The 19,759-nt window shown below is 38.5% G+C and overlaps 1 protein-coding gene and 1 non-coding gene across 2 annotated transcripts; one reads left to right on the forward strand and one right to left on the reverse strand.

The window, feature by feature from the left end:
* Positions 1–124: 124 nt before the first annotated feature.
* On the reverse strand, positions 125–14,639 carry lmln (leishmanolysin-like (metallopeptidase M8 family)). Its single transcript, XM_026946769.3, has 17 exons — positions 14,294–14,639; positions 11,430–11,527; positions 11,317–11,347; positions 11,127–11,209; positions 10,894–11,011; positions 9,465–9,643; positions 8,936–9,041; positions 8,745–8,839; positions 8,516–8,633; positions 8,306–8,413; positions 7,129–7,205; positions 6,088–6,198; positions 5,566–5,698; positions 5,172–5,331; positions 4,011–4,141; positions 3,573–3,783; positions 125–3,452 (listed from the first exon to the last, which is right to left on the reverse strand). Exons 1-17 carry the CDS (start codon positions 14,402–14,404, stop codon positions 3,352–3,354), a joined length of 1,971 nt encoding a protein of 656 aa, XP_026802570.2. The 5' UTR covers positions 14,405–14,639; the 3' UTR covers positions 125–3,351.
* Positions 14,640–18,252: 3,613 nt separating this feature from the next.
* On the forward strand, positions 18,253–18,416 carry LOC113526315 (U1 spliceosomal RNA). Its single transcript, XR_003402758.3, has one exon. It is a non-coding gene; the product is annotated as a U1 spliceosomal RNA (small nuclear RNA).
* The last annotated feature ends 1,343 nt before the right edge of the window (positions 18,417–19,759 follow it).

Genomic DNA, 19,759 nt, shown 5'->3' on the forward strand with positions numbered 1-19,759 from the left:
CACTACCCTACGTTAGTGCACTACCTAGGGTAGAAATAAGAGCTTTATGTAGTGCCCTATTTAGTATTTAGGATACAGCTCTGGCTCTCTCACTGTCATTAAACCGGATTAAACTACATTTCTTTCAACTATAATAAATATTTTGTGATGATTTAAAAAAAAAAAAAAAATCCATTATCTAAAAATCCTGACACCAACATGAAGGAGTCATTAAAGTCACAGACGTCTCTCTATTATAACATGAAATATTTATTCAGGAAAACAAAAAAGAAACAGTGTAATTTGTTCTACAGTTAGTTTTAATACACAGTATGTAAAATAATTTGTGGGGAAAAAATGCAAATATATATATAAAAAAATTCTACATCAGTTTCTGTTCATGAACAAAAAAAGACAACAGGATGTCCATGAATGACTTTTTTAGTGAGAACCATCATGCATTCTGCATAGAATTGTCTTTGGTCTGTCACAAATGTGTCACACTTTCCCTATAAAACACTCCGCCCTTGTTCATTTATCTATCTGCATTTGTGAAATTTCTCATAGGTTTCATGATTCTTTAAAAAAAAAAAATACATAAAAAGAACTGTGATTATGAGGTAGGGGGTGTATATATCTGACAATGATTAGGCCACAGGCCAAAGGATTTTTCCACATTTTATATAAGATTTAGTACACATTATGCCTAATCTGTGTCTAGTAGAATGGCGTCTGTAACTAAACAGACCTGTAATTAAATAAGAATTGTTGTAAGCATGTTAATTCAGAATGGTCTCTGAATTGGTAAAAAGATATAGATGGGAAAAATCATTTAAAATCAACTAAATCTACAGATGAACTATAATAGTGGAGTATGGATATTGCAAAAGTTTGCATGTGTTTGCAAAAAACTTTTTTCGCAATTTTCATAGATTATCATACACTAATAATCTAATAATTAATTATGAAACTAAACATAAATAAAAGCTGTAATCTCAGCATGTATCACTGAATCAAGACAATTTTCCTAGCATTTAAAATGAGTCTCACATGAGGAAAAAAGTGAAACTTGACAACAACAACCAAAAACATCATAAAATGTTCTTTGTTAATAGATAAATCATTAGATTACTTTAATGTAAACAAAGCAAATTGAAGTCTAATACCTAAAAATGTTAACAATGGATATTAATTTGTGTTACCCAGATACAACATATCATCAGTTTACATTGCCAACTCAGTGTCTGTGTGATATCTTCTATGTCATGTTAACAATTTTAAACCTTTAAACCTTTTTTAAAATTTTAATTTTAAAACTTTAAACCTGTAATGGAAAATAGTTTTTCAGTCCAACAGTGAAACGAACTATAGACACATACAGTGACAGAGACCCCAATTCCACGCCACCTACAAGTAGTAGAAATAAATTATGGAAAGGGAGGATTTCTGGTGCATTATAAGCTCTTTTCCCTGGCTTCAGTAGGAACAGACTTCTGGGACTATAAGGTCCATTCAGTTATTATCAGTATTAGTGCATAACCTGCACATTTAAAAACACTGTACTGCATTTACATAAAAAGCAGTTATAAACCATTAAAGTGAAGCTAGATTTATTTTCTGTTCATTCATAAAGCACTAAAAACATTATATTCAAGTGAACCACCTTCACAGGCATGAATTAAAAAAAAAAGTCAGCAAAATAAGTTACTGATGCTATAACATACATTATATAGAGTCATTGCACAATATGTTGTGTAATAAAGATGCAGATAACGTAGTTTGATTTATGCAAGCTGCCACGTTTGACATTCTATTAGTGTAATAAAACTTTTAATTAACTGAAATGTTTTATTAACTAGGCTAAAAAATTCACTCTTATAAGTTAAGTAAAATAAATACATACATTTTAAAACAGACTCGAGAAAAAAATGACTGAAATAAATTGAAATCTAACTTATTAAATGTATTAGAAACATAAGATAAACACTAACAATGTTTATATTCTCTTCTTCAACACTAACATGCTGTTTACCCCTGAATGTTGTATGTGCAAGCTGAACTCTGAATGCTTTTGTAGGAATAAATTAGATAAGAAATGCAGATACTTACTGAAACAAAAATTCTAAATTACAGTCTGAAATTTCTACAAATTATTAAATGCTTTTGCACAGTGTTTTGTCTTTACCCAATGTCAGATACCTGGCAGTCACTCAAGTAATAAGCATACAGTTGGGTTATAAGCTAAAAAGAGAAAAGCTTAAATGTTAAAAGATCTTCATTAAAGAACGTCCAGAGTCTGCCACTGCAGTTTACAAAACAAGCTATAAACTTGGTATACGATGTGCTGGTCCTTTCAACACATTATGACAAACCTGGTGTAACGGTTAGGTTAACAAATATTAAAAAGCAAAATATTTTACATGAAACGTATTTAAAAAAAAAAAAAAAAAAAAAAAAAAACTTACATGCCCCATACTTTTAAGCATGGAACTGGTCTTTGTTCTGATAGAATGATAATAATGACAATGCCATCTTGGCCTGAAAGTGACAATAATCACAGACATTCATGCTAAAGGAAAAAAAAAAACTTTTGCAAACGTCAAATTTAGTAACTCGGAGATAAGAATTTGCATGATTACACTGCAAAACTGGCCTAGTGCATCTGGCCTAGTGCATCCTAGTGCATTGGTTGTTATATTAAATCAGTCTGACAGTCTCTGCTTAATTAAAATGTACAATTTAAAAGCCTAGGACACAGTTCAGGACACTGTTTACTCCAATAAATACAAAACTTCATAGTAAATATATCTATAAAAAGTGAAATTATGAGCTACTTAGTTTTTTTTGTTCTTACAGTACATGCCAATTCAAACAAACATTACCATTAAATGTAGAGTTTGGACCTTTTACCTTTAGGTTTCTCCTGGATTTGTTTGAGCCACTTTATATAGACACACCACACACATTCACGTTCACTGATCCACAACCAAGCACTGGTATTTAAAAAAATTCACCTTCATCAACTCTAGAAAAACGCTACGTGTCCACCGGAGATATGTAGAAGACGAGACAAATTAGCACCAGCATTTTTTAAGGTCACCTGCTGCACCCCTGCTTGTACGACTATGGCTTCTGGTCTCAAATACGGCTGACTGGCACTTGATATCAAGACAGAGCAAAGTGCAGTCAATGGCTTTTTCCAACTAACTTTAACTACAGCCTTCATGTACACAGGAGAGATGACAGTGTACACCAATACAATAACACTGAGCATTGCTTTCCCTGCTAATATACTTTAAGAATCTCAGCAGGAAGCCTGCGGCAGTGTGCGCCCACATCCTCCCTGCACTCACACCATTACACTGACCAATTTTAATTCCGCACACACAGCATGAAGCCAGCCAGCAACGGAATGAGGTTGAATAAGAGCCGCCACAATGTCACCACCAAGCCAGAAGAGCTGGAGCAAGGGTCTGGGAAAAGCAAAGCAATTCACAACACTTCTGTCATTCAGTACAGTCTAAGTTAAGGACAATTTTAGCTGAATAAATGTCAGGTTTGGATCAGGAAGTAAAAAAGGAATCTAAGTGTACCTATCCGGACAGTGCGAGTAGTGTTGATTGGTGGGAGCTCGTGAGGAGGAGGGCAGTGGCTGCAGAAGTTTGAGCAGGCAGGGCAGATCAACTGCCCAGTGTACACCCACTCATTCATCCTCACGTTCACGTTAAGCACCTGGCCAGCATGCACACACAGGAAGCTCTGATCCTGCACCCACACCTGTAAACCCTCTGCTGAGCATGATGTCTGGGGAAACAAAACAATCAGCACTGCACGGTCACTGAAAGTTGCTGAAAGTGTCACAGACATAATTCATGCACAACCTTAAAGGCAATATGTAGTTGAAAAGAATATAAAAATAGACTTTTTGATAATCAGTTTTAAAATCAACAATATGTTAAAAAATAATTAGAAAACAAGAAGATAGAAAATATGGAAAAAACCTGTAATGATGTTTACTTAATCTGACACACCTTATAGCAGCCACTTCCCCAGTCGGGATAGGTCATGCGTTTATTGCACTGCTCCATGATGAAGGCTGACTTCTGGTACAGACAAACAGAGTCAGGACCATATTCTTCAGCTGCGTAATTCCTCCATGAGTCTGCAGTGAAATAGCAAAGAAATTAAAAAACTTTACCTACAAAATAAAGGACCTTGGTTATCTTTATTAACAGTATATGCTTATTATATTTTATTGATATTATCTCATTCTATTGCTTGTCTCTTTGAAGTTCTGATTACTACTGTGCTTGTTTCCTATTATGTATATTATGACAGTATCAATGAATGGGACAAAGTTCCTACCCATTAACTACACTATATGGCCAAAAGTTTGTGGACACCTGACCATCACACCCATATGTGCTTTTTGAACATCCCATTCCAGATTTAGTCCTCACTTTTTGCTGTTATAATAACTGCTTTCCACTAGATTTTGGAGCGTAGCTGTGGGGATTTGTGATCATTTAGCCAAAAGAGCATTCGTGAGGTCAGGCGTTGATGTTGGGCGAGGAGGCCCAGGGTGAACTCAGCATACCAGTTCATCAGTTCAACCCCAGTTAAGTGGGGTTGAGGTCCACATACTTTTGGCCATATAGTATACTTTGACACCTCTACTTTAAGAAAGCATAAATATATTTTACCAAAATGTAGGTATAGAATTTTTTTTATTTACTTTAAAATCTTACTTAAGCTTCCTGCTAAGATCATATTGGGTAAAGAGCCAGTTTAACAAACACAAAGGTAAAACAATCAGTCTATCTAAAGATGGCTAAAACCTTGCTAGCTAAGTGTGATTTCCTCACATAGTCAATGTCACACTTCACAGATCAGTTTGTTGGATAGCTACATGCTATAGTGAAACTGACATACTGTAAGCCTGTAATCAGTTTTTAATCTGATTAATCTGAGTTTGTAACCCAACTTTAAAATGCTATAACTCTAACATGTAGATGAGATACATGTCGTTGAACAAAGCCTGAAGATTTCAGAACTATGTATGATGGAAAATGTCAAACTTTTGCCATATGAAGGGTTATGATGTAAGTCTAAACATTGCAAAGGAGCTGATAGTACCCATGATGCCCTGTGCACATGATGGTAAGGGAAGGCAAAGGATGGAAGGGGCTCACCTGGCTGGTTTTCCTGAATTCTGCAGAAGGAGCTGCGCTGGTACTCTCCACTCACATGCCAGCTGAACTCCTGACTGAAGGGGCAGAAGTCTGCAATCTCCACTGAACCTCCATAAAATGGCAAATCCTCTTCAGCCACTCCAGATATATCATCAAAATACTGTAGACAGTAGCACACACTTGAAATACTCAACAAAGATAAAACAATTTTTACTAGGAAAATTCTGCTAATAAGAGACAGTGAAGATCAAAAGTAAGTTTGCGGATCAATGTGTCATTTGAAAATGTGTTGCAGCACCAATGCACATATTTCATGAATTCAACTCTTGTATATGCCTCTGTGGTATAACAGGTGGTATGCTGGCCAAATATTGCTGCATTATTTGTATTTTACCTGATATTCTCGAGGCAGAGGCTGAGGATACTTCTGCAGGTTGCACACAGCCACTGCCAGCTGGTCCTGCCTGCAGGAGAGCTGTAGAGGCATGCCTCGCACAGAGTCACAGTATGGGGTCAGCGTGGGCCTCCTGCACATAGCACATTCACAAACAGCTTCACTGTAAAACCTCTTGTCTACAATCTTTTACATAGCTGTCTATCTAGTGAAGTCATACCGAAATTCCAAAATCTTTAAGTGCTTTAAATATAAAAGATAAAAAGATTAAAAACAAATTATGGTTAAAAAAAAAAAAAATCACAGAATCACAAAATAATGACTGTTCCTACAAATTAAAAGCACAATAAACTGGAATTTAAAAAAAAAAAAAAAACAAAAACCAAGAACTATGAGCAAGCCTGCTTGTGTATCTAATGGGCAGTGCAATATAAGGAAAACATCTTCCACCAAAGCATGATCAACCTGGACGAGGAGTAACACCAAGATCTAAAATGCAGATATACTTTATGTATGACTTACGTTTTGCGTTGCTGGTCAATCCAGAATTTGCAGCTTTTCATTACAAAGTCACAGCCCAAACCTTTGCCCCATTCTAAGTTTTCTGCCATGCTGTAATTGGCTCTGTACCATCTAACCCAGAAAAGGATAACAAAGAGTCAAGTAACAAAAAGAAATACATGGATAAAATTATGTGGACACATGACCATCACATCCACATGTGGTTCTTCCCCAAACTGTTGCCATAACGTTGGAAGCACACATTTTTACAGCCTTAATTGGTAGCATTACGATTTCCCTTCACTGAAACTAAGAGGCCCAAACCTGTTCCAGCATGACAATGCCCCTGTGCACAAAGCGAGCTCCATGAACACATGGTTTGGCAAGGATGAAGTGGAGGAACTTGTGACCTGCACAGAGTCCTGTTCTCAACCCCACTGAACATCTTTGGGATGAACTGGAATGCTGACTGCACCCCAGGCCTCCTCGCCTGCCATCGGTGCCTGACTTCACTAATGCTCTTGTGGCTGAGCACAAATCCCCACAGCCACGCTCCAAAATCCATTGGAAAGCCTTCCCAGAAGAGTGGAGGTTATTTTAAGAGCAAAGGGGGACAAATTGAATAATGGGATAATGCACATATGAGTGTGATGGTCAGGTGTCCACAACCTTCTGGCCCTATATTGCATTACATGGTATTATTTTAAACACTGGATAAGATAATTTCCATTGCCATACATTTGGTAAAGCAGCAAACCAGAAAAAAATTCCTGATTCCTTCAGAATACCACCCAATCACAACTGTCTCCCAACATAATTGTGATGCTCACCATTCTTTGAGCCAAAGCAAAAGACAAACTGCTATGTTGATATGATAGGCAATGAAGTTTCAGGAATCTTTCTGAAGCTTAGTCTTTAGTCCTGGATAATAATCAATTATCCGTAACATATGACTAAGCACACAAAATATGCAACCACTGTACCTCCAACACCCTACTGCTCATTGTACTATAGATAAAATACCACAGCTCCACACGATATAACACCTATATTTATATTCACCCTGTATCTTCCATTATGGCCAGCGTTATCCTGGAAAAAACTCTGTTCTGTGTGTGAGATCCAGTCATCGCTTCATTCTGTTGAGGTAGAAAGAAAAGTGTTAATTAAACATCCATCAATTCAAATTTCAATTCAGTTTATTAGTATAGGGCTTTTAACAATAGAAAAAGAAATCAGAATCCGAATGTAGAATTAGATCCCTAATTAACAAACCAGAAGTGACAGTGGCAAGAAAAACTCCCTGAGATGATATGAGGAAGAAACTTTGAGAGGAACCAGACTAAAAAGGGAACCAATCCTCTTCTGGGCAACACTAGATAGGGGAATTATAAATCCTTACAGCATGCAGGAGTAAAGAGAAAATGCAAAATGTACTAAGTGCAGAAAAGATGCAGGATGCACTTATTTGGCATAAGTGTACTGTGAAAAATTTTGAGATGAACACAGGACAGGTTTTTTATGATTACGGCAGCAGTTCTTAGGAGGTCCATCAGTGCTACCACATTTCATTGGTGGCCTTCTTGTAGCATGTAATGGTTTTACTTGTATTGCCCCTAAACTGTGGAATAGTATTCCATAGTATATTCATTTAATTTATAGGAAATTAAATGTCTATATAATCTTTTTAATCCAGAAGAAAAAATATACTTTGTTAGCCAAGCCTAGTTGCAGTACTAGAGTCTTTACCTTATTTAAAATATTTATGATTTGTAGTAATTTTCATAGATTTATAGTTACTTAATAATCATTATGGATTGTTTTATTACTGTGTTTTATCATTAACACTTTATTTAATGGTGCAATAAATAACCTGGAACTAATGCAGAACATGATAAAAAAAATTGTTTAATAATTGTTTAATGGCATAAACCTCATTACAAAGAAAAACAGGACTGGGAAGGCACTCTTGAACATTCTCATTAAAGCGGAGCTTTGTGTACATGGAGGGGAATGGGGGATGCTCAAAAAAAAAAAAAAAAAAAAAACCCTCACTTAAATCCAATTTAACCCCAACTATTTAGCAGTTAGAGACCGAGTCTTGACAAATTTTCACAAATCTTTCCTGACGCTCCTTTAATATTTAAAATATAAAACATTTGGTACTATATAAATAATTTATATAGTACCAAATGTTTTATATTTGGTACTATATAAATAATTTATTTATTTTTTTCACCTCTAGTAAGCGTTTTTCCCAGTGATTCAGCTCTGTGCCCATGCCCCCTTGGTTTTCCAGCTCCATGCCCTCGAGAATAGGGCATTTGAAATGTTTCCGAGCTTCTTCCTGACAGAACATGAAAAACAAAGCTGAGATCCTGTAGAGGTTTCTAAAACAGGAATCAGTGTTAAAACCTGTTCCTTATATTAAAAGGATTTAGACACCGACTACAACTCGTGGCGTGACCATCAGGTGGACCTCATGTCGAATCATGTGACCTCCACGGATGTCCCACAATCGTGTTGCTCTCTTTATGACTTTATCGCTCCACTGATATAGGCCCAAACTGTAGCAGAAACAAAAGCCAGCTGTTCAATGTCACACAATTTACATAGTAAACAAGACCATACCAACTGATATATAAACCTAATGCACACTTGCAGAGAATAAACGCTACCTTTCATTAAATGCTGGTAAGCCACTTGCAAAGCGTGGAGTCAGAGGTTTCCCATCATCATCGTGGTAAAAGGCAAAGAGCCCAGCTGAAAAACCCTGCATGCATAATACACAATGAATGAATACACTAACTGGCTTGATGAGTATAGAGGGTACTTAGGAATTAGCATGCGGTAGATATATTGTGCTCACCAAGGCATGCATAATCTCATGTTTGACAGTGGAGAGCATGCCCTCGAACTCCTGAGGCTGGGTTGAGATCATATTTGGACACAAATTGGCATATCCAGCGATAGGCCTAGAATAAAATGATGCCAGGATAAAACATTTAGAAAAGCATTTAAATATCAACTACTACAACCCCAAATCCCTGGAGCCCAATAAAGACTTTGTTAGCAGTGTATAAATTTACATTATTAAGCCACTCCTAAGGCAGAGAGGGTGGGGGAAAAAAAGGAAATGAAAGAAAAAAGAGGAACAGAAATGGAAAAAACAAATATTACGCTCATTATACACAACCTACTTTGAAGAGCACAATAAGGACATACATTTCCCTATTGTAGACCATTTATGACTCAGAAAATGTTTGTCACTTCAGAAGGACATAGCTGCAACACCATCAGAGCAACAGCATGTATTTCACACCATATTTGAGATTTCTGAGGCTTATAATTAACGATTCTTATATTGTAGATAAAACAGGCCAGCTCGGTGTGTTTACCTGTCTAGTTCTGCCTCCAGCTGGCAGTATGCTGCATAGGCCACAATGTTTTCTTGGCCACAGCGCTCTGTGGTCACCCCACTCACATACAGCACAAAATCTGCCCCTTCAACGCCCTCACCATCTGGAGGTCCATCTGGCCCACATGACTTCCACGTCTCGCTGCAAACTCTGCATTGCTGCACAACATAAATGTGTCACAACAAATCAGTCTATGGGTGGCCACATTACACCACCTTGTACATGATTGTTTTCCTATAACATGACACTTGTGTTTTATTTATTCCTCTTATACCACGGCAATTTCAAAACAAATATTTATTGATTAAAAAATGTTGTCATATATTTAATCCGTCTATAAAAACATTTAATGTTTTTATGCAAATGCAAAACAAGCAAGTTCCTGTTATCAGTTTGATATAACACCTATAAACATTAGTTCTCTCTCCAGATTCCGTTTCTTTCTCTCGAAGTAAATAAGACAAAAAAAAAAAAAAAGCCACTCGTCATGTTACCAAGAAACTGCAAAGATTTTCCTGTGTCAGAAAACTGAAAGGAACAGCCTGTTAACACTGGAGACTCCTTCCCAAAATGTTAAATAAATGTGTCCTTACAGAACACTCTTACACACCATTACATATGGTCTTAATTCATTTATGTGAAGTGTCCGTCAAGTCCCTGTGCAAGATGTTACTATAAAAATATTTATTTATATACTATACTATATTTTACTATACTACATTTTAGAATGAGCACATTAGCATAAACCTGGAGGACTACTGTTTAGGCCACGGTGCTCTGACTGCTGCGGTCCGGGTTCGATTTCCGGCCAGAGAAACAACCCCAGGCACTGGTGCTGCACACAACAGTGCACTGTCAGTGCCACCCAGATAAAACTGGGGAGGGCTGTGTCAGGAAGGACATCTGGCGTAAAAACTGTCAAAAAACTGCCAAATCAAATATGCAGACCAATGATCTGCTGTGGCGACCCCTAATGGGAGCAGCTGAAAGAGGAACAACAACAGTATAAACCTGTGATATGCCTTGCTGCCAAACTACTGTCAGATCTGCTGTTACATAAAGTGAATCAATACCTTCTGACCAATCATACACCAGAATTCATTATTCCACACTGTGGTATAATACAAGGAACTCCTTCAAGCAGAAAGCTGGTTGACATGCTTTGTTTATTTATTTATTATCAGCTTTGGTGTGCAGTTCTCGACTGTGTTGCAGGACTATGTGAGGGACGCACTTGGACAGATTTTCAGCTGCCAATCAGCTGCACATAACCTCAGCAGTATCCTAAGAAGGATTAGATACAGCTTAATGCTCATCATTCCAGAAGAAATATGGCTTAGTCCTTACATACACAACATAGACTAATCATAGCACACACAATGAAGAGAAATTAAAGTAAATGACTAACCTGTAAATGTTGCTCAGGCACAATAACTGGTCCACATTTTGTGATATTTGCACAAGCTTCTTGGCAATAGCGATGAGGCTCGTCTTTTTTCCGCAGATATTGATTTGTTGCACATTGTCTGAACAAGACACAGTAACAATGCGTTAATAATTTGGTTATAGATCTCCCAAAGTGCAAGCACATATAGGAGACTGATCATAAGCAGTCCATAATGTGGACGGAAAAATACTTACCTGCTTAATAACACAGGACCTGCCTGCCTACGCACCCTGAAAGCTCTCTGGAGATAATCAATGGCTTGTGGGAAGAGTTTGTCCTTTGGATAAAACAAAAGAGATCGCGTGTATTATTTACATGCTAAATCAAACCTTATCCACTATCGAGGAATTCAATACAGCTGTGATAGCACGCACTGAGAAGTACCTTCACGAGACTGCGCTTGTCCTCATCTAACCTGGTAGGGAAACAGACACACAATGCAGTTACTGTACAGTCACACACACTCACATTCTCATATTTACAGATGTACCACCTACACATCCAAGCTGGAGTCATAAACGATCTGGATCTTTAACTGCTTTTCTGTGCTTCTTTTCGTCAGCCTCCCCGGTTTCAGGTAGACATCATGTATCACCTGAAAGCAAATAAAAGACTGTAAGACATGATGTTATATTTGTGGCATGTTTTGTGTGAATATTTCCAAAACATTGGGAAAAAAGTACACCAAATTGAACAAAAATCAGACCACAACACAAGCACATGCACAACCTATCTAACATAGGTAAGGAATAAAACACAACTGGTTGTGCTGTTATAGGAAAATAATCAATGACAGGGTAGAGTGTGACATCAGAGCCATTTCATGCTGTACAAAATACTAGAGGTAGACTACAGCCCTCGATGGGAGCAGTGCACGGTAGCTTCTTCACATTACTTGGTAACAAGATGATGTCTTTCAATACAGTCAGAAAGAAATGCACAATATCATTTGACCAATTGCTGTGGCAGCAAAGTAAATTGGGCAGAGCAGCACATGGGCTCGACCTCAAAACCATCCTGCATGTGTGCCTCTCAAGACGAGCTTCAGAGCTGCAAAGTTTTCAAAATCATTGCCCCCATGGATATGTTTATATTTTGCTGAAATAATAGATGGTTAAACTTTGATTAATAAATACATCTAGCTTGTATCTACACACAGCTGCCCTTTTTACTTCTTACACACAACAAACACATCAGCCATAACATTAAAACCAGTGACCGGTGAAGTGAATAACATTGATTATCACATTACGGTGTCACCTGTCAAGGGGTTGGATATATTAGGCAGCACGGGAACAGTCAGTTCTCGAAGTTGATGTGTTGGAAGCAAGAAAAATGGGCAAGCATAAGGATCTGAGCGTCTTTAACATGGGCCAAATTGTGATGGCTAGACGACTGGGTCAGAGCATCTCCAAAATAGCAGGTCTTGTGGGGCGTTCCCAGTATGCAGTGGCTAGCACCTACCAAAAGTGGCCCAAGGAAGGACAACTGGTGAACTGGTGACAGGGTCATGGGTGCCCAAGGCTCAGTGATGCGTGTAGTGAGCAAAGGCTAGCCCATCTGGTGCAGTCCCACAGAAGCGCATAAATTGCTGAAAAAGTTAATGCTAATGGCTATGACAGAAAGGTGTCAGAACACACAGTGCATCACAGTGCTTGCTGTGTACGGGGCTGCGCAGCCACAGACTGGTCAGAGTGCCCATGCTGAACCCGTTCACCGCCGAAAGCGCCTACACGGACAGGTGAGCATCAGAACTGGACCATGGAGCAATGGAAGATGGTGGCCTAGTCTGATGAATCACATTTTCATTACATCACGTGGATGGCCAGGTGTTTGTGTGTCGCTTACCTGGGGATGAGATGGCACCAGGATGCACTATGGGAAGAAGGCAAGTGTGATGCTCTTGGCAGTGTTCTGCTGGGAAACTCTGGGTCCTGGCATTCGTGTGGATGTTACTTTGACACATACCACCTACCTAAATATTGTTTTAGACACCCCTTCATGGCAACGATATTCCCTAATGGCAGTGGCCTCTTTCAGCAGGATAACACGCCCTGCCACACTGTAAATATTGTTCAGGAATGGTTTGAGGAACATGACAAAGAGCTGAAGGTGTTGACTTGGCCTCCAAATTCCCCAGATCTCAATCTGATTGAGCATCTGTGGGATATGCTGGACAAACAAGTGCAATCCATGAAGGCCCCACCTCGCAACTTACAGGACTTAAAGGATCTGCTGCTAAGGTCTTGGTGTCAGATACCACAGCACACCTTCAGAGGTCTTGTGGAGTCCATCGGGAAAAAAACACTAGCATAGGACCACTGCTGACCAGGTGCAACATGGTAATGACATGGTAATGTGTGTGTGCTGCTGGTACAAGTGGCCAGGCGATCAGAGATGAAGAGCTGGAACATGATTAATGCAAATTGTGAATGGAAACACATGAACACCTACAATCCAGACCCACAAAGCAGATGTGTCTGATAAAGTGTGAGAAAATTGCAGTGTTTAGCTTCTGCATTAGTAGTACACACACACACACACACACACACACACAGACAGACAGACAGACAGACACAGTGCTGTGCTGACACGACCCAAATAATCTCTGGTCAGTGGTGGTGCATTTACCTGGACGGTTGGTGTAGAGAGAGTTGATAAATTGTGAACAGTAATCGAAAAGCGCCAGTCAGTAACTACATACCTACAAAGAGCACCTACAGTGCTTTGCATAAGTATTTACCCCCTTTTAACTTTTTCCACATTTTTGTAGCGTTACAGCCAGGAATTGAAATTGACTTGACTGAAATCTGGCTTACACAATATGCCTAATATATTTGTATGTATAAAATATTTTCATTGTAACACTGCTGTTAATTAAACAAAACAAACAGATACTGTTTGGGTGCATAAGTATTCACCCCCCTAGGTCAATACTTGTCAGGACCACCTTTAGCTGCAATAACAGCTGCAAGTCTTCTAGGATATGTCTTTGTCAGCTTTGCACATCTGGAACTTGATTTTATTTGATTTATTTCTTTGCCAATTCTTTCTGGTTAAAAAAAAAAGTTAGTTAAACCTGATAAAATGGCTAATGAGTATATAAAGAGGGCAGCCACACTAAAGGAAAGTGGCAGCTGAGTGGATGCAGTAAAATACAGAAAATACAGAGGAGAACATGTTCAACAGGACTGAAGTGTATCACAGCAGAGAAATGAGAAAAATGTGAACCAAAATGTGTAGAGTAGCTTGTGATCAGGAGCCATAAAGCACCAGCTAGTTAGCCACCTAGCTTACTGGAGTTTAAATGCAAATTTTAAAAATATATCTATATAGTACGAATGAAATGGAGTGTTCTTACCTCTGAGGGCAAGGGCACTTTGTGACTACATGTGTGACAGTGTGTGTAGACGAGCAGAAAGCAGAAAGACACACAGAGCGACACACACAGCCTCCAGCATCCAGCAGCCATCGCCTTACTGCAGCCGGAAAAAGTGCCTCCGAGCCGGCCTGATATTCCTCTTCTGCCCGCTGTAAAGCTGCACTTTTAACATTCATACCTCACACGATAAAGCGGAAAGTCAGAGCACATGCGCTTTGTGATAAATGTATCATCCATTCATTGATTATTTCCAAAATACCGGCGTTGACAGCTCGCATAAGGATACTGTGAAGCTACCAACAGTAAAAGCCATACAAAACAAACATGGCGGCGCTTATTCAAAATAAGAGTCAGCAATCAGGAGTCATTCAGAATAAGTAAATGAATAAACAGCAACATATTGAAAGTAATTTCAGACATGTAAACTATTTTTTTTTAATTCTAACATACTTAGCCTACTTCACTACGTGTAGCTGTATAGTAATACGTTATGAAACCTGGTACAGTGCAGTTGTTGATTAATTTTCTGTAACAGCTCAGCACGGACAGTTGTTCCAGCTGTGACATAATTTTTATTTTTATTTTTTGTCTTGTTAACTGAGACAGAGAGAGAGAGAGAGAGAGAGAGAGAGAGAGAGAGAAAGCCTTGTGAGGGGATGGCTGTTAGTTTCTGTTACCAGGAACTAACCTATTTCAAGTACGTGCCACAACATCAAGCGTTACTATAAATGGATAAAAAGTTCAGGCTAATGTGTTCTTCTTTCATTCAATTGTTTGAAATTGTCCTGCTGTTCTACAGCTAAAGAAAAAAGGTTCATCATAAAGAGAAAGATTATGAAACATCAACAAAGGAGAATTTAAAGACACCTAGGACCTGGTGGACGTACAGTCAGGTGTCCCAGAGTGGTGCTCTGGAGTTCAGCTGCAAACATAACACAACAGCAAGATAGAATTTTCAACCCTACACTGCTATGATAGTTTTTAAGTTTGAACTGTACACAATGGTACACAAACCTGGTGAACATGCATACAAAAAAAAAAGAAACTCACACCACCCTTTCACAGATTATTTTCCTTTTATTTTCTATACTATACAGTCCGTACAGGATTTAGCAGGGTTTTTTTTCTGATTGTTGTGGCCAAAAATGCTTGAATTTGCTGTGGCTTTTTTCAAAATTTGCAATGCAACTTGCTTTTTTTGTGGAAAACTACATGAATTGCACAAATTTGTTTTGCACTGCCTTTTGCAGTGATGACTGTTGTTAAATGAGCTAACCTTTCAGCTGTATTCGTGTTCGACGCACGTGAATCGTAGAGGGCTTTGAATGAATGTGTGTTGTGATGACGTCACATGACGTGTCTTGGTCCAAATCTGTGGAAAATCTGTGGTAATTCTGAAAAATTGCAAGCTCCTCCAAATATTGTGGAGCTTGCCTGATTTTGTGTTAATTTCTGTGATCGCAAAATTGCGAAATCCTGGAGGGACTGACTATAACTGCATGCTCTGTCTTTTATCCCTTTACAATAGCCCTATAAAACTGTAAAACTAGATTATAAAAAAAAAAGGTGTGTGGGGGTTTGGGGGTTGGGGGGGCTGTTGGCTAGTTATAATCACCATTCAGGTTACGGAGTTTTAAAAGGTTCTCCCTTGTAAGAGATCCTCCTATATCATTCCTTTTTGTTTGACAGACATTTTTATTCATTTTATGCATTTTTAATGCATCAATACAAGGACAGTGATAAAATGTCAATTTTATTGTAAGCAATCATCTCATGTAGTCACATTGTTAAATGCATGAAAGAAGAAATATGTTTTGAGTCATGATTAATACATTTTTAATGTAAAGCAAGGTATTTGACAGAGGGTGAAAGAAGGTCAGGGAGTTTGTTCCACCTGAAGAGGTAACTGTAGTGGCTGCCAGAGGTCCTGTTATGATCACAATATTTTACAATGAATTACACAAAAGTTTGATATATATGTTAATCTCCACATCTTTTTATTATTTTTTTCAATAGGACAACAATTTGCCCATCCTATCCTTACCATGCAATTTAGCTTTTGGCATGTTACCAATGCCCATGGCCATGATGAGGCCCATGATGAGGCCCATGGCCATGATGAGGCCCATAGTGAGGCCCATGGCCGTGGTGAGGCCCATGGTGAGGCCCGTGGTGAGGCCCGTGGTGAGGCCAGTGGCCGTGATGAGGCCAGTGGCCGTGATGAGGCCCATGACCAGGGTGATGTCCTCCTGGAAAAAAGCCTGGGTTCACTGGTGGATTATGGGGGCCCCCCCATCTTGGCTGTGGTGGTGGTGGTGGGCCTGGGATGGGAGGACAAGGACCATGTGGATAGTTGGGGTTCATGCTGTTGCCAGTCCGATACTCCTTCCTTGATGATGTTAAACACACAACGATGTATGTCAATATCACAAACCTAAATAAATAACAGTTCAAGACAAAGCAGAAAAGAGATTGATGAGCGTAGTGTGTGTCAAAAATGAATTTAGTTGCCTATTTAAAAAAAAACTCATAATGTGGAAATAGTGGTCAGTAAAAAGTACCAACACACATGAAATAAATACCCAAATAAACAGTCAGTTTGTCTGTCAATACGATCATGCTGATTTGTCTTTATTGTTTTACTCTTGTTTTTTCTTTTTTGGAAAGGCGGGCAGATATAATGCATAAGTTGTATATGAGAAGCACAGGCACCTTATACAATTATGTATGAATTGAAATTGTATGAAAGGAAAGACAAGAAGCAAAGCCGGTCAAATGATGGCTCAGGATTAGGGGGGAAAAATAAAAGGATCATAAACACCACTGGTAATGGACATGGGAGAAAGGTTGGCTAAAACAGCCTACTGCTTGTGATCCATCTCCAGTCTCTGAGGAATGTTGTTTTGACAGCAGTGGCTTTTACTTTCCTTTTTAATGAATACAACTAATGTGATCATAGTTTGTAGTATAACTCATCACCTCACCAAAAAAAAAAAAAAAAAAAAAAAACTGATGTTTTAATATTGGTGAGTGACTTTAACACCTATGTCAAAGACAAGACAAAAAAGTGCAAACCTTTGGGTGTTTCTGAGTTTTGTTTTCAATATCCATCGAGTTAAGTACATCTTAATATCCTTTAGCTACATTATAACATCTTAATATCTTATTCTCTTTTAATTGCTTGATAAACAAAACAGCAGTCTAATAAACTAGCAAGTAGCCAAAACAAAACCCAATAAAATAAAATAAACAGTTCGAAAATACGAATGGATAGCTGATGTACACTCACCTGAACCTAAAGAGCTTCGAAACAGCACAACAGCTGTTCCGGAGAATTTATAGTTCCTCTGGTTCACCGTCAATGCGCATGCGCGAAATCATGGCTAAATCATGGCGTTTCTTCCTGTTGCACTGCGTGGCAGTTTATAGCGCTAATATCTTCTTCTCATTAGCTTAAGTCAAAGGTATATTTCACACTGGCTGTTAAATAGTTTCTAATTAAATAGTGATGGCATAAATAGTGTTTTTGAGAGATCGAATCAAATGAAACAAAGGTGTCGGGAAAAGAGTCGATCTTTCGAAATCATCGCACCACAGCGACATCTGGTGGCCAATTGGCGCTCATTATAACCTTCTTTTATAACCTTCACAATCAGTAATGTTTTCAGGACACTGTGTTTACATGCACATCAGATTCCGTTTAAGCTCTGTATTCAGGTTGCAGCCATATTCCAAATACAGGCATGGAAGAATTGTTCTGTTATCTTTATCAGTACAATCTGTTGCCAATCAGTATTTGTTAATCAGAGATGTAATGTTAATTAGTATTTATTTAATAGTATTGTAATGTGATCTTGTGTTAAATCATGACCTTAAATCACCTCATGTTAAATCAGTGTGAATGTATTTAGGGGAATTTAGGTAACCTGATGTGACCTATACTTACCTGGCAGGGGCGATACCATGATCAGGAAGGTGGTTCGCCCAAGGCGAGGCTCAGCCATTGCACTCGGGCTGTGCTGACCCTTGCGAATTCCCCAAATGTGGGAATCTTGACTGCATAATATCTGATAGTGGGGGACTGCGTTCGCGCTCTCCCCTGACATGCTTTTGGGGGCAGTCGTGGCCTAATGGATAGAGAGTCGGACTTGCAACCCGAAGGTGAACCTGAAGGTCGTGGGTTCGAGTCTCAGGTCCGGCAGGGATTGTGGGTGGAGGGAGTGAATGACCAGTGCTCTCTTCCATCCTCAATACCACGACTGAGGTGAGTCCCTTGAGCAAGGCACTGAACCCCAAACTGCTCCCCGGGCACTGCAGCAAAAAAAGGCTGCCCACTGCTCCGGGTGTGTGTTCACTACTGTGTGTGTGTGTGCACTTGGATGGGTTAAATGTAGAGCACAAATTCCTAGTATGGGTCACCATACTTGGCCACAAGTCACTTCACTTCACTTTAGTTGGTTGAAAGTACCAAACTTTCAGAGTTTTATTCATACATTACATTGTGTCTTTTCTGTTAACCCTTTTATTTATTTATTTTTATTTATTTATTTATTTATTTTAATTAAAGTAGACTGACTCAGCTTGCACCACAGTTACAGTGTAGCTAGTTGGACAATGAAATAACTGTGGTGAATGAAAGGGGTGTGATTTAAAAGAAAAAATGAGAAAACTCCGCCTAATGAGATCATTGTTTTAGAATTGTATAAAAACATGAGCCATGACTGTGTAAATCAGATGTACTGCAGACATTTCAGCTTTGTTGGTTTATTCAGTAAAGTCTATTGATTTTTTGGCATCCACAACCCCTTGTCTTTGGAAGTCTTTTTTTTCTTATTCTGAATTGAAGAGTTTTTGCCACAACACAGGCTTCGGAATATTCCTGTACACATGGCTGTTGTAAGTGCAACAATGAATAAGATGTTTACATGCAACAAATTTCAGATTAAAACAGGCATTTTCCAGAGATTTGAATTGACATTTGGGCAAACAGAATATAGCCTTAATCTGAATCGGGCAATCGGATTACAGCATTTACATGACTCAGTAATTAATTAGAATATTTCCAAATTCCGATTAATATCAGAATACTGAGGTTATCCAGAGTGACACAGAGAATTTACTACCTGCATTTTTGCTGCTACAGTATTATTACATAATTATAAAATTTTGTATAGAATTTTTTGTCACTACTTTTACTCTCTATCTGGCTGCTACCCCAATAACTGCTATGTCCATATACAGTATAAGCTTATCTGCTGAATACTATGTCATAGTATGTTATGTTTACATTTACAGCAACTTATTACATTGTTACTGTTTTGCACTACTGTCATATCCGATTCACTTTCTTACTAGAACTGTGTACTAGTTGGCGCTGCACTGTGCCTATTGTCCTGTTTTGGTAGTCACTGTACTGTGATGTGCTGTTTACACGTTTGTGCATGT

This window comes from Pangasianodon hypophthalmus, chromosome 5 (genome assembly GCF_027358585.1).
Source record: "Pangasianodon hypophthalmus isolate fPanHyp1 chromosome 5, fPanHyp1.pri, whole genome shotgun sequence".
Classification (NCBI taxonomy): domain Eukaryota; kingdom Metazoa; phylum Chordata; class Actinopteri; order Siluriformes; family Pangasiidae; genus Pangasianodon; species Pangasianodon hypophthalmus.